At 38.2% G+C, this 15,574-nt stretch overlaps 1 protein-coding gene across 6 annotated transcripts in view; it reads right to left on the bottom strand.

The window, feature by feature from the left end:
* Positions 1–15,574, bottom strand: part of LOC124548386 (probable protein phosphatase CG10417) — a 97,582-nt gene that overhangs the window by 10,455 nt on the left and 71,553 nt on the right. For 2 of the 6 annotated variants that reach the window (XM_047125170.1, XM_047125172.1), the window contains 3 exons: positions 10,618–10,722; positions 10,305–10,479; positions 2,916–3,150 (listed from right to left, as the gene is read on the bottom strand). In XM_047125170.1, coding sequence (XP_046981126.1) covers positions 2,916–3,150; positions 10,305–10,479; positions 10,618–10,722 — 515 coding nt within the window. The remainder of the gene's footprint in view (positions 1–2,915; positions 3,151–10,304; positions 10,480–10,617; positions 10,723–15,574) is intronic. The other 4 variants (XM_047125173.1, XM_047125174.1, XM_047125171.1 and 1 more) reach the window with 3 other exon arrangements.

Genomic DNA, 15,574 nt, shown 5'->3' with positions numbered 1-15,574 from the left:
GGCAACAGAGAATGCACAATGTCGGCACTAGTACAGTGTATATCCACCTTTCGCAGCAATGCAGGCTGCTATTCTCCCATGGAGACGATCGGAGAGATGCTGGATGTAGTCCTGTGGAACGGCTTGCCATGCCATTTCCACCTGGCGCCTCAGTTGGACCAGCGTTCGTGCTGTACGTGCAGACCGCGTGAGACGACGCTTCATCCAGTCCCAAACATGCTCAATGGGGGACAGATCCGGAGATCTTGCTGGCCAGGGTAGTTGACTTACACCTTCTAGAGCACGTTGGGTGGCACGGGATACATGCAGACGTGCATTGTCCTGTTGGAACAGCAAGTTCCCTTGCCGGTCTAGGAATGGTAGAACGATGGGTTCGGTGATGATTTGGATGTACCGTGCACTATTCAGTGTCCCCTCGACGATCACCAGTGGTGTACGGCCAGTGTAGGAGATCGCTCCCCACACCATGATGCCGGGTGTTGGCCCTGTGTGCCTCGGTCGTATGCAGTCCTGATTGTGGCGCTCACCTGCACGGCGCCAAACACGCATACGACCATCATTGGCACCAAGGCAGAAGCGACTCATCGCTGAAGACGACACGTCTCCATTCGTCCCTCCATTCACGCCTGTCGCGACACCACTGGAGGCGGGCTGCACGATGTTGGGGCGTGAGCGGAAGACGGCCTAACGGTGTGCGGGACCGTAGCCCAGCTTCATGGAGACGGTTGCGAATGGTCCTCGCCGATACCCCAGGAGCAACAGTGTCCCTAATTTGCTGGGAAGTGGCGGTGCAGTCCCCTACGGCACTGAGTAGGATCCTACGGTCTTGGCGTGCATCCGTGCGTCGCTGCGGTCCAGTCCCAGGCCGACGGGCACGTGCACCTTCCGCCGACCACTGGCGACAACATCGATGTACTGTGGAGACCTCACGCCCCACGTGTTGAGCAATTCGGCGGTACGTCCACCCGGCCTCCCGCATGCCCACTATACGCCCTCGCTCAAAGTCCGTCAACTGCACATATGGTTCACGTCCACGCTGTCGCGGCATGCTACCAGTGTTAAAGACTGCGATGGAGCTCCGTATGCCACGGCAAACTGGCTGACACTGACGGCGGCGGTGCACAAATGCTGCGCAGCTAGCGCCATTCGACGGCCAACACCGCGGTTCCTGGTGTGTCCGCTGTGCCGTGCGTGTGATCCTTGCTTGTACAGCCCTCTCGCAGTGTCCGGAGCAAGTATGGTGGGTCTGACACACCGGTGTCAATGTGTTCTTTTTTCCATTTCCAGGAGTGTATATTGGGAAAGCTCAAATGCTACACCCTGCCAGATTTGTACCAAAGTTATTTATTTTCTGAGTTTCACCAAAAACAAAGGCATTATACTTCCTTACCACCTTCAACCTTTTCTTCACACTTACACTCATTTGTCTCCACCCTTACTTGCAATAGGTGCAATGCTGTCAGCCTGGGTACTTAAGGCCTGTGTCACCCTTCTAATCTTTCATGTTACACCTCTTTCCTTCGTGATAGAGAAACTAATAGTCCTGAAAGCTAGACTTGGTGTTTTCACTTTTAATCATGTAGGGCTATACCATAATATTTCTGGTCAGCAGGAACCACTGCTTTATGACACCAATTTCCTAATAAACAATGTCACACACACGTCAGACAAAAACCTGGAAACATTACCTTTTTTTGCAATGGACAGCTTTATTTTGGCAGAAGTGATGTATAGTTGCACCTCAATGTTTTTAACAAAATGATCACTCACTACTTTTATCTGACAATTCCAAATCGAATGATATCATAATTTGTCTTTGAGCAAGTAACTGCAACTCAATACACATTTTCTTTAAAGACAGATCTAGTACTGGATTCTCAGGACTCTAGGCATAATAAGTTTCTTCAGCTTTAATTAATACAAAAGAAAATGAGTGAATAGGGTACTCATCATGAATTTGCACTTTTAATATGCATAGAGATGAAGAGATTTATTCCCGCTACACCAGGTAAGTCGTCTGGCTATGTGAAGCCAGGGCAGGTTGCTAGTGTATTATCTATAAATAGGACAACATTAGCGAAGTTAAGAGTTTCATATGAGGCAGTAACAAGATATTTGTAGAATAAATGAAACACTTAACTTCGCTAATGTTGTCCTGTTTATAAATAAAATCGCACGCACGCACGCACACCAGAGAGAGAGAGAGACTAACCTGGGCTATTTATGGATAAAGAAGGAAAATTATCCAGAACCAGAACTTAACATCTCTGTAGTCCTGTCTTATTGAGCCTAGCTTGATCCAGGACACTGCATAATCCTTGGAGAGTACAGTTTCTTCTAACGTATTTCTCTTTTGTCATATGAATTACCTGACTTCTAATAGCTACCTCTTACTAGGGTACATGATTGTAATAAGACTTAATACAGGAACATTAATAATACTCTATGTTATGTATATTGTGACACATTTACATTATCTGACTGTACAGGGCTGTACAGTAAGTAATGTACAAATTATCCAAATGATTTTACTTTTTAAAAATTACTCAGTTAAAGAGTTTCTTACTCCAAATAATACTTTGCAAGTACTGAGAAGAACTGTGTCACTTCCACAAGATATGTAATGTAGAACACAAGTGAAGACCCAAGTATCAATTGTGTTTAGACTTTGCCCAAGTTTCTATTCAGCACTGTGCTTGGTCTATTTACATTCTCACAATGTTTAATTCATTTGTACAAGTTTACTGTGCTTTCATAAAATTCCAATTCTGCAGCTTCCTGAGAATTATATTCAATCCTTAGATATCAGCAGCATATATAACATGTTCTTTTTAAACACAAAGATATTCAAATTCTTGAAAAGAAAATAATATGTAGATATTTCTGGCACACACGAAAAAAATTCAAAATATTACCTATAGCCCGTGACAGATTCAAGCCACCATTAACTCTTCCATCAGTAGTAACTTTTCCGCCTGCTTTCTCTATCCTTTCCAATTCACATTCATCTTCTGGCTTGTGGTCTAAACTCATTTCAACAGCTTGCCCATTACGACAAACTACACATCGAGAGTCTCCTGCATTAGCTACATAGAGTTCTTGCCCTTTCAGTAGAGCCACAACTGCAGTACATCCACTATCCGATCCCGGCTGTAATTAAAAAGAAGACACACACACACAAGTCATTAATCCTAGATAACTCTGTACACTAAAGGCATACAAGTTTTAAAATCTCTCTACATTGTGAAACTTGCAACTAATTAATGTGTGGTAACATTTTCACAGCCAATACATTCACATACTGAAAAATCAATATGGCTGTATGTGTGTTACTCTCAGCTGTGCTGCAGATTTTATTTATGGTACAAATGGTGTAGCTGAGGAGATTCTTAATTTCGTAATATAATCTACACTTGAACTCATTTCTGTTGTATGCTATTTTGTAACTCTGAAGTATTAAATAAGTTGATACTAAGCACTTCACTCCTTTCCAAGTAAAATTTAGCTCTCTAATGTTGCCAACAATCTTCTACATGTTGATGACTGTTCATAAAATTTTCTGCAGTCCAAGTAGGATTTTCTAATGTAATATCAACATATATGTTAAGAGGACATAATACAATTCCCCACTAAGTGTCTGAGAAGAAAGTAAAATTTAAAAAGTTTTATCAATATCAAAGACTGCATAGAAGATGTGCATACTTCAAAAGTGTGGGGTTTTTCTGGAATATGTAATGTGATATTCATGTTGTGGTTTTGAAAAACTGTTATTGCTATGGCCCAATATTTTTGCACAGTTGCAGATGACACTATTCAAACTGTACATATTGTCCTCTGCAAATACACTATTTCTATGATATGTTCAACATAGTCTATTTAACACCTGCACATCTGTTTTTCAAATGCCAAACAGTTTTGGTCATTTTTGGAACTATTGGCCTTTCCTCAGTAACTACAAGTTTGTTATGCCCAGAGGATAGATTTACTGCTGTTGTGTTATATCAATAAGCTGAAATTAAGTTTGAATCCAACATCTTGATATAGCCTGCAACATATCACTAACAAACTTCCTAGTAATAGACCATTTCAGCTTGATACTAATTTAATAATATTCAACTGACACTGGACAGAGTGCCAGAGCAGACAGAAGAAAGTTGTTTCTCATAAACAAATAAGGTCTTTCACTTTGATAAATTTTTGGAAAGACACCTCATCTATTTGATTACCAGCTCATTGCTCCCCAACATTTCCAAAGTAATCTAACCGTATTACAAACATTAGGTGATCCCGAGAACTCCTGGGTGGAGTGGAAACAATGGAAGGAGTAAAGGTAAACATTTACAAAGCAGTAAACAGGTGTGCATGTACACACACGTATGAAATCTGGCTTCTGTGCCTGTCTACCACTCAATAAATAAACTATAATGGATGATTTACTGGCTCTAACAATACTATTCAAGCATTACTGTTACATTGTGTGTACCTAGACTGGCGTCTGCCACAGAGTCAAGATACAATTCGACAACTGTCAACAATCTTTTACAGAACAGAACAACCTAACATGCAAATCCAGTTAGCTCTACTGATTGAGTAGAATTTAAGCTATGACACAAATTATATAGAAGATCTGCCTTTCATGATGTGTTTTACAATGTGTGTACCAAGTCAATCATGAAACACTGAGAGAAAGCTATGACGATTTTGTTTAATAGATCAGGAACTAGCATTTAGGTAAGTAATTTCCTGTGAGAGCGAGAGAGAGCACCAGGAAACATTTTCAATCCACTCCATCCACTTAAAACATAAGATTAGTGTAATTAAATGTATGCAGATACATGAATGACAGCCAAACTAAACATGCTACTTCTGCAGCTGGTTGTCATAGCATATGTCACATGTAATACATATCGACATAGTAACTCACACTCCATCATGACTTTACAGATGCATTGTTTTATTTAAACAACAACAACAATTATTATTATTATTAATTCTAAACACAAGTGGAAAGCCCCTGGAAATGATAAAACAGCAAATTTCTGGCTAAAGAAGTTCACCTAAACACATTCACATGTAACTAAATTATTTAACAAATGTAATTGTTGGGTTCAAATTAATAATTTGGATATAATAGAGGGAAACATTCCACGTGGGAAAAATATATCTAAAAACAAAGATGATGTGACTCACCAAACGAAAGCGCTGGCAGGTCGAAAGACACACAAACACAAACATACACACAAAATTCAAGCTTTCGCAACCAACGGTTGCTTCATCAGGAAAGAGGGAAGGAGAGGGAAAGACGAAAGGATGTGGGTTTTAAGGGAGAGGGTAAGGAGTCATTCCAATTCCTGGGATTGGAATGACTCCTTACCCTCTCCCTTAAAACCCACATCCTTTCGTCTTTCCCTCTCCTTCCCTCTTTCCTGATGAAGCAACCGTTGGTTGCGAAAGCTTGAATTTCGTGTGTATGTTTGTGTTTGTTTGTGTGTCTATCGACCTGCCAGCACTTTCGTTTGGTAAGTCACATCATCTTTGTTTTTAAATTATTTAACAATTACATTGCAGACCCATACACAGTCCCTGATACACTTACACAAGGAATAACTTATCTGAAACCTAAAGATCAAGCAGATACAGCAAACCCAGCAAAATATCGCCCCATAACATGCCTCCCAACAATATACAAAATATTAACTTCAGTCATTGCACAGAAATTAATGACACATACAACACAGAACAAAATTATAAATGAAGAACAAAAAGTCTGTTGCAAAGGAGCACGAGGATGTAAAGAGCAACTGATAATAGATGCAGAGGTGACATATCAAGCTAAAACTAAACAAAGGTCGCTGCACTACGCATACATTGATTACCAAAAAGGTATCTAGGTTACAGACAAAAAATAGGAATAGATAATACAAATATTAAAGAAGAACTAAAAGAAAAATAGAGACAAAGACTAACAAAAATACTGAAAACAGAATTGACAGCAAGAAACAAGACAAAAGCTATAAATACTTATGCTATACCAATATTGACCTACTCATTTGGAGTAGTGAAATGGAGTAACACAGACCTAGAAGCACTCAATACACTTACACGATCACAATGCCACAAATATAGAATACATCACATACATTCAGCAACAGAAAGATTCACATTAAGCAGAAAGGAAGGAGGAAGGGGATTTATCGACCTAAAAAACCTACATTATGGATATATCTAAAAACAAAGATGATGTGACTTACCAAACGAAAGCGCTGGCAGGTTGATAGACACACAAACAAACACAAACATATACACAAAATTCAAGCTTTCGCAACCAACGGTTGCTTCATCAGGAAAGAGGGAAGGAGAGGGAAAGACGAAAGGATGTGGGTTTTAAGGGAGAGGGTAAGGAGTCATTCCAATCCCGGGAGCAGAAAGACTTACCTTAGGGGGAAAAAGGACAGGTATACACTCTCGCACACACACACATATCCATCCGCACATACACAGACACAAGCAGACATTTGTAAAGGCAAAGAGTTTGGGCAGAGATCTCAGTCGAGGTGGAAGTACAGAGGCAAAGATGATGTTGAAAGACAGGTGAGGTATGAGCGGCGGCAACTTGAAATTAGTGGAGATTGAGGCCTGGCGGATAACGAGAAGAGAGGATATACTGAAGGGCAAGTTCCCATCTCCGGAGTTCTGACAGGTTGGTGTTAGTGGGAAGTATCCAGATAACCCGGACGGTATAACACTGTGCCAAGATGCGCTGGCAGTGCACCAAGGCATGTTTAGCCACAGGGTGATTCTCATTACCAACGAACACTGTCTGCCTGTGTCCATTCATGCGAATGGACAGTTTGTTGTTGATCATTCCCACATAGAAAGCTTCACAGTGTAGGCAGGTCAGTTGGTAAATCACGTGGGTGCTTTCACACGTGGCTCTGCCTTTGATCGTGTACACCTTCCAGGTTACAGGACTGGAGTAGGTGGTGGTGGGGCATGGGACAGGTTTTACACCGGGGGCAGTTACAAGGGTAGGAGCCAGAGGTTAGGGAAGGTGGTTTGGGGATTTCATAGGGATGAACTAAGAGGTTACGAAGGTTAGATGGACGGCGGAAAGACACTCTTGGTGGAGTGGGGAGGATTTCATGAAGGATGGATCTCATTTCAGGGCAGGATTTGAGGAAGTCGTATCCCTGATGAAGAGCCACATTCAGAGTCTGATCCAGTCCCGGAAAGTATCCTGTCACAAGTGGGACACTTTTGGGGTGGTTCTGTGGGAGGTTCTGGGTTTGAGGAGATGAGGAAGTGGCTCTGGTTATTTGCTTCTGTACCAGGTCAGGAGAGTAGTTGCGGGATGCGAAAGCTGTTTTCAGGTTGTTGGTGTAATGGTTCAGGGATTCCGGACTGGAGCATGGACGGGTAGACAATTTAAGAAAGTTCTTTATAGAACGAGCAGAAACTAGCAAAATACACAAAGCAATCACTCATATAAATACATCTGCTACACCACTGCAATTTCATAACCACTTCTACAACCCTTTAGATCACATAACATCAACAGACACGAAGAAAGTAAATTGGAGAAAGAAAAGCACCCGTATCATCTAACACAGCCAAACATCGATCAAGACGCATCCAACACTTGGCTAAGAAAAGGCAATATATACAGTGAGACAGAAGGATTCATGATTACAAAACAGGATCAAACAATAAACACCCGATATTACAGCAAGCACATTATTAAAGATCCCAATACCAAAACAGATAAATGCAGACTTTGCAAACAACAAATAGAAACAGTAGATCACATCACAAACGGATGTACAATACTAGCAAATACAGAATACCCCAGAAGACATGACAATGTAGCAAAAATAACACATCAACAACTTGCCATACAACATAAACTAATAAAACAACACGTTCCCACACACAAGTATGCACCACAAAATGTACTGGAGAATGATGAATACAAATTATACTGGAACAGAACCATTATAACAGATAAAACAACACCACACAACAAACCTGACATCATACTCACCAATAAAAAGAAGAAATTAACACAACTAATCGAAATATCCATACCCAATACAACAAATATACAAATGAAAACAGGAGAAAAAATTGAAAAATACATCCAACTGGCTGAGGAAGTCAAGAACATGTGGCATCAGGATAAAGTTGACATTATACCAATTATACTATCAACTACAGGAGTCATACCACACAATGTCCACCAGCACATCAACGCAATACAGCTACATCCAAACTTGTATATACAAATACAGAAATCTGTAATTGATACATGTTCAATTACCCGAAAGTTCCTAAATGCAAAGTAACATATACCGTACAGTTAAAATGAAGTCACGCTTGATCAAGGTCCGCGTCACTTTCCGTTTTTAACCAGACATAACGTCTGACAAAGGAAAGAAATAATAATATCCCCACTTTGTCACTCCAAAGCCCTACAGAACAGAATAGTCACCTAGATCAGCAACTAGGAGAAAACATCTTCACCATTAAGATCACAATTAAAATGCTAGCAGGAAATAAGAAGGTGATCATGACAGACAGATTTATAAGTAGTTACATAATGTAGAATAGAAACACAGAGTATTTTCATAAAAAAAATGCAATATCAAATTCAATTGTAAGGAAAGCTACTGAACCATTTTAAATCAAAACAGGAGTAAGACACAAAGACTATCTTATCAATTCTGTGTAAGTGCAACTGGAAAAGGTAATTCAAAGGTGACAGAAATAAATGAGTTGACATGATCACAAACTATGATATGTTATCAAAAAGCTGGACTCAAAACTGAAAACCACTCTTTCACAAATGGTGTGTTTTCCACCCAAAAATAAAGTGCTCTGACCACACTAAATGAAGTTCTAGAGGAAGTAACAAGAAACACAAGGTTTCAAATTTCTTTTGAAAAAGATAGGAGTATATGAAAACACCTAAGTTTTAGTAGGAAGGTGAGATTCTCACCCCCCACCTCCCCAAAAAACATCAACGAGAAGGCAGCAATTTAAGAAAGAGCCAGAATTTGACTGTGCTAGGATACTTGCAAATCTAAATGCCTATCTCATCGAGCCAAATTTGGAAGACACTACAGCACATTTGTTACAGTTGAATTTTTATATGTAACAGTCACAATAACCAGAAAAGAACTATCAGAAGTAGGGGGGGGGGGGGGGGGGGGGTCTAAGGCTATTCTGAGGCTGAAAGAACAGTTTACATTTCAAACCCAGAAAGGATTACAAATAAGGTAATGACTTGTCAAGAGAGGGGGAGAGGAGGAGGGGGGGGGGGGGACAACACAACACGATTCTATGTGTGAAGAAATGCATAAGAATCCAGGGAAGCATGGAATACATAAAGAACATGCAGGAAACAGTTTAAGATGAAAAATAGTGGGCATGGCGGATCTATCTGATGCAAATTGCTCATTGAGTGGCAGAGGTGTAATGAAAGGCAAACTGTAATCAAAGTCAAACCATAAGCAAAGTGCCAATGAGACAAGTACAATTCTACTGTTTCTGTTCAACTGTCTCAACTTTGCTTGGTTCAAAGCAGTTTTAACAAGATCACCATACGAGAAATCCAGCAACAGACTGATATAGTAACGATCTTGAGGTTGAAGCTCTTCTGTCTCTCTTTACTTACAAAATGATCTGTTTCTGGAGAGGGCCCACCTCGAACAAATCAATTTTTATTTTGTTTTGCTCACGGCGAACCCTCTCCAAAAACAAGTCTAAACTGATAAAATATCATTTTTGGAAGGTGACTATTAACAGCCGTCAAGTAATGCATAAAAATGCAGCTGATCGTCAAAGACACATTATACTATATTAAAGCATCTTTGTAAATGATGTTTATTTGGGACAAAATTAATCACTTTTTAGATTTCCATCGTAGAGTCAATGCACAGCTTTAAAGTTCCAGCTATTTTCAGTGGTTCTCTCTGTTGTGCTAATCCTTCAAATACTACTAATAATATCTGAAGACATCAAATAAAGGCTGCAGAAATGTTTTCTCATGCACGAATTTCAATTTCACACTTTCAATTAACTACGATACATTTAAATTCCATTCTGCCATCTTTCATACGGAATATGATGTGGCTTTAATTGTGACTTAAAATTAGCTTCAGTGTATGTAGGTCATTCAAATACCGACATATTTTTCACGCCCATCTAGATGCACATACTCAATCTTTTATTCTTATTGCATGCCTAATATTCCTCATTCACACTATGCTGTTAATGTGATCAGAGCTTAATTAAAAATTCCTTACTTCTTCTGTCACTTTTGCGCCAAAGTCTTCTTCCTCGTCGTCTGCATCCAGACTGTCATCATCATCGTCCTCATCGTCTCCTTCTTCCTCTTCCTCTTCCTCCTCATCTTCTTCATCTTCTAAGTCGTCTTCTGCCTCTTCTCCCTTTCCACTTTCTCCTTCCTCATCCTCACTGCTAGAAACATATAGTGGCATAAGTTGCATTTCGACACTTACAATTCCACAAAACACTGAAAAATACAATTTCTATGTTATTAGAGTGTGAGTAGTAAGCTATTGTTAATAATAAGAATGATAATATTGTTCATATTACCTTAAATGGAAATTAAAGATCCCTATTGGAATCAGAAACTTTATAATGCTAAAAATCTTCAGTTTGCAAATATAGAAGAATCTTCCAAACAAACCAAATATAGACCTAGAAATTAATAAAACAATGAACATAAAATGAGAGCTCTAATATAATAACTAATATTCGTTTAAAATGAAATCAACGAGGTAAGTTATTGTTTTACTGGGAAAACAAAGTTAATCAGCCTTGCAAAAGGCTGAATTCTGAAACCAAAATAAAACAGGAACTTACTGTACATCTGATTGTTACACTAGTATTTACCTACAATAATGTAACAATTTTACGAAAGATTATGCAGGGAACAAATAGATGATGAAAGAACTTAAAAAATAATAAAATAAAATGAAGAACTGTCCACGTCAATATCTGAAGTGTTTCTAAACGTGTTACGTCCATATTTTCTCAGAGTTTGTTAAAAAATGTGCACAAAAGCAAACTTTGCATTTCACTAACAGCAAAAAAAATGACAGCACAAACTGTCTATTATTTGCAATCTTGCAGAGCTGGTAAATGGAGAAAGGAGGAGAAGATGGCAAAGATTAAAAGCACAGCTGACAACATCCTTGCTGTTCATTCTCAACAATGCATGCGTTCGCACACGCACACACCTGTCTCTGAGGACGTACTCTGAATCTATGTTCAATCACTTAAACACATTAATAACAAATCCATATGCTATTAACATATTTTGAGTCTGAACAGAAGGTGCAAGCTTATTACATGTCATTCGAAACCTACGTCAGTCATAAAACTCTTGCCAAGCTCTCAGACCTAGTTCCAGATATTTGTCCACAAGCGGCTGCCAACGCAGACAGAATAAACTCTTTTTTTCTCCCCATTCAATATGACTCGTAACATGGTACAAATTATTATGGTATTTTAAACACTAAAGGTCCAGACTAGCTGCAGTAAGTTAATTTTCTTTACAAGAACTGCTCTAGTGTCATTGCCATTCTCATGTTGCCTGTAGATACAACATGGGTGAGATTACCTGCATCTGTGGTGGTTGTCCATGTGGATAATTGTAAGTTGATATGTACTTCTAGTTTGATTTGACAGACATACTGCAGCTATAGTAAACTGTCATCCAATTCATGCATAACATGTAGTAAATATAAACATACGGTATATATTTTGACACTTATTTGATGTTTCGTTTCCTATAGTAAGATTTTAAATGACAGATCATTTATTATGGTGCTACATGTTTAGAAAGTATAATTAGCTAAACAAAGATAATGTAATATTTCACTAATTGGATTTTGCTGTGAATTATATCTTTAGTAAAAATACGTTTTGTTGCCCATATGTACTAGCCCTTTTCATGTTCCAGTATGTCAAAGTTTTCCACATAATCTTTGTTGAAAGTCTGTGTGGTATTTTAATAATTCATACGTTTACATATATCCAAATCTTGAAGTATGTTCATAGCGATTTATTTCAGTATTCTGTGTAGTGTATGTAATGCAGCTTCAATTTTGTTAGCCATGTGGTGATTACTTTTTAAATGTAAAGAGAATCTACACTGATAACTGTCACTGTTTCTGGTGTGTTCTTTGAATCTGTCAACTGATTTTGTGTATCTCCAGATTGGTATATTCTGAGATTCTGAATGTAGTTTTGTTACAGGACTTATTAGTACAGAAGGCTAGTTATGTGTGTGTGGTTTTGAATAGTAGATTTATCTTCTTTGATATTTGTTTTACATAAACCGTATGTATATAAATTTTTCTTTATTTAACTGAGGTTTCTTCAGTTAGACATATGTCATCATGTACTGTATTTTTTATTTTTTTAAATATTTTTTTTACTATGTCCGAGTCAAAATCATTTTTGTGGGATATTTAACTGAGTATTTTAAGTTCTTTTTGTATTGTTGGTTTTTCTAATGGTAAAATAATTAGTCTATTGATCACGGAGTGGAAGTGTGCATGCTTTCATGATTTTGGATGAGAGAAGTTGGCATGTTTTCTATAACTGTCAGATACGTGATGGTAGTTGCTTTTGCCAATTTTGAGGTCAAGGTAGTTTAGTGAATTGTCTTTTTCTATTTCAATGGTAAATTTTATTCTGGAATGGAAGTTTTTAAGTGTTTGGTGGATTTCTCTCTCAGATGTCTGTACGATTTCTATCAATTAGCATTTCTATAACAGTAAATTATTTTATTAATTACTGGTAATTTAGAGTTAAAACATTTTTCTTCAAGTATGTCAAAGTAGCAGATGTGTCAGCTACAATGTTTCCCATAGCTACTCCACCTGCTTGGGTGTATATTTTGTCTTTGAACTCTAAATAATTCTGAGCTAATGTAAGTTTTACAAAGTCTATAATATTGTGGGTTCTTACGTATTAGACAGTGGCAGTGTACTACATATGCAATATGAACATCGAATCGAACTACATGAAGTACCAATGTATAATTATTCAAAAGGGCATCTATCACAGGTGCAGATAATATCGCCAATGTTTTATCTGCAGGTTACTTGAGAATGGTACTAAAGCCAAAACAGCCATCAGAAAGAATATTAAACCTACTGCAGTTAGTCTGGACCTTTCCTTTACAAAATGTCGTTACATGTACTATGCTGCAGGCCCAATCTAATGAAAAATATTGGTGATGGTGTGATATGAAATAAGAGGGAATGTTTGCAATATTTATGCTCAAAAATTAAATTAGTAAAACTAATTGAAGGCATATAATCCTACAAATGAAATCTACAACACAAATTTATTCAGTCATACATCTATGTTCAAGTAACAGCAAAATCCAAACTGAAGGGACAATTAAGAATGCTTGAGCAACATTATCAATAAATCAAGAAATAAAGGACAAACTACAACGTAAAGTACTCTTGTACCAAGACCTGTACACAGTAGTCAAGTCAACAAAGCAAAATTAGGGGGAAAAACTCGTGTCATCACAAATTTTTGTACAGTGGTAGGGGAGTATGTCATGAACAACATACTGAAAATCTCCACCTGTGGCGTGTGAGTGCTGGGATGAAAGGGTGGGGTGCACACGTTTTCTTGAATAACTAGAAAATCGCGACTTCTAGTGAAAATGTTCTCCTCTACAAAATTAAACTACACTAAATTTCCTACAAAATGTTGTGGCTTCCTTACATGCTGTGCGGTTCTTTCGTGGCTACTGGAGTGAGGAACACGTCATGCATGAACAGAGAATTCCGAAATTCATTTATTCTACATCTAATATCAAATAGTAAAAATAATACATAACTTCGTTGCTGCATTTGAAGTGTCACATGCTAACAGATTTGAATGTAAACATACATATACATACAAAAGATTTATAAATCTGTCACTCTTTAATTTAATGTCTATTCAGACGATGCTGAGCCCCGGCCATTATGAAAGTTTGTAAAAGTTATTCAACTGGCAAACACACAAAAATGGCATCAGTGCATGAATGTTCAAACTTAATTACACCCACTACTGGAGCCCCGGAGAGGGGATGCTTGTGTCTCACTGGCAGTGGCATAATTGTAAGTGGCAGTGCCCTCGTGCCACAATGACAGCTGTAGGAAACACAGCAGCATAACTGGTGGCACATTATTTGAAAATGCAGCTGATGGAATGGAAGCCAATAGCACACAAAAAACACCCTATTCATTTTTCCTCTATAAAAACGAGTTTCCGTGCTGCAGGGTATGGAAAAAAAAAGAAAAATACACACAAAAATTATTGACAATAGTATTTTAAGTGTAAAAAAACTGATGTTTAATGCAAACAAACTGAACTTAGAAATAATAGAAAATCTAAATTAGTTGTTATAAAATAATGTCTTATCTTGAGTAAGTGCATTTCAGATATCAACAATTGTATCATCAGATCGAGTAACTGTCCACCAGTCATACACGTGTTACTGCATGGAACTGAAGAGTGAGCAGTTCTGGTGGTGAGGAAACAGACCTTTCACAGAAGAAAGCCACAACAGTTCTACAGGATAACTAACAATTTCCTTACTAAGAGTGCAGGATGATGAGATTTGTGCAGTTTCTCTTCATACACGTTGTATTATTAGTAACTAATATCTATATTCCATTTAGTGTTAACGCATTTTGTGGAAAATAAACTCTTCCTACAAGAGTCTGCACGCAATGAATTTTTTTAAAAGTAAACACTCTCCACATGTTTCTGTGCATTGTATCGCCAGTGATTTAAAAGGTGTGCTGCAGAAGGATTGGTATGATTGTGAAAGAGTGTAGTTGTTTCCTGCAACATAGTGGTGGTGGTTGGGGGGGGGGGGGGGGGGGGGGGGGGGAAGAGAGAGAGAGAGAGAGAGAGAGAGAGAGAGAGAGAGAGCGCGCGCTACTTTATAATTTAACAATAAACATTAATTTTGTACCATTAAAACACAACTTTTAATTATTTGCTATTTCTCCATTCCCTGAAATGCAGAAACTAAGTTCGCTAGGAAAAATGAATAAGGACTTTTTGTAGGAACCACAAAGTAGTTTAATTTTGTGGTGTGAAACATTTTCGTGTGAAGCTGCGGTTTTCATGTTATCCAAGAAAAACGGAAAAAGTGGCCTTTAAATGCTCCCCTACCCTAGGGTGCCCATTTCATTTTCATTGAAAAAGGGGACATTTGAAATAAATTAGAGAAAAGCCTGGGACAACGAAGAAAAAAAACGGGACATAAATATTGTATTGACTAAATTTAATACACATGCAAGTTTACCTTAACAATGTGAACTCAGATGATCCCAAATCACTTTTTACAATTGTTCTACCACACTATCACCGTACATTTCACTTTTATGTATTTTATTATGAAGTGCATTATCGTTTGAAATTGTATCATAAAAGTCAGTACACGATACACCATTAAAGCGTGTTTTGACAATGAGCAAGGCGTTCACTGTTTCAACTTTCATTCGGTTTTAGACCACAAAGA

Source organism: Schistocerca americana, chromosome 1 (genome assembly GCF_021461395.2).
Source record: "Schistocerca americana isolate TAMUIC-IGC-003095 chromosome 1, iqSchAmer2.1, whole genome shotgun sequence".
Taxonomy (NCBI): Eukaryota; Metazoa; Arthropoda; class Insecta; order Orthoptera; family Acrididae; genus Schistocerca; species Schistocerca americana.
This window is presented reverse-complemented; position numbering and strand designations above follow the sequence as displayed.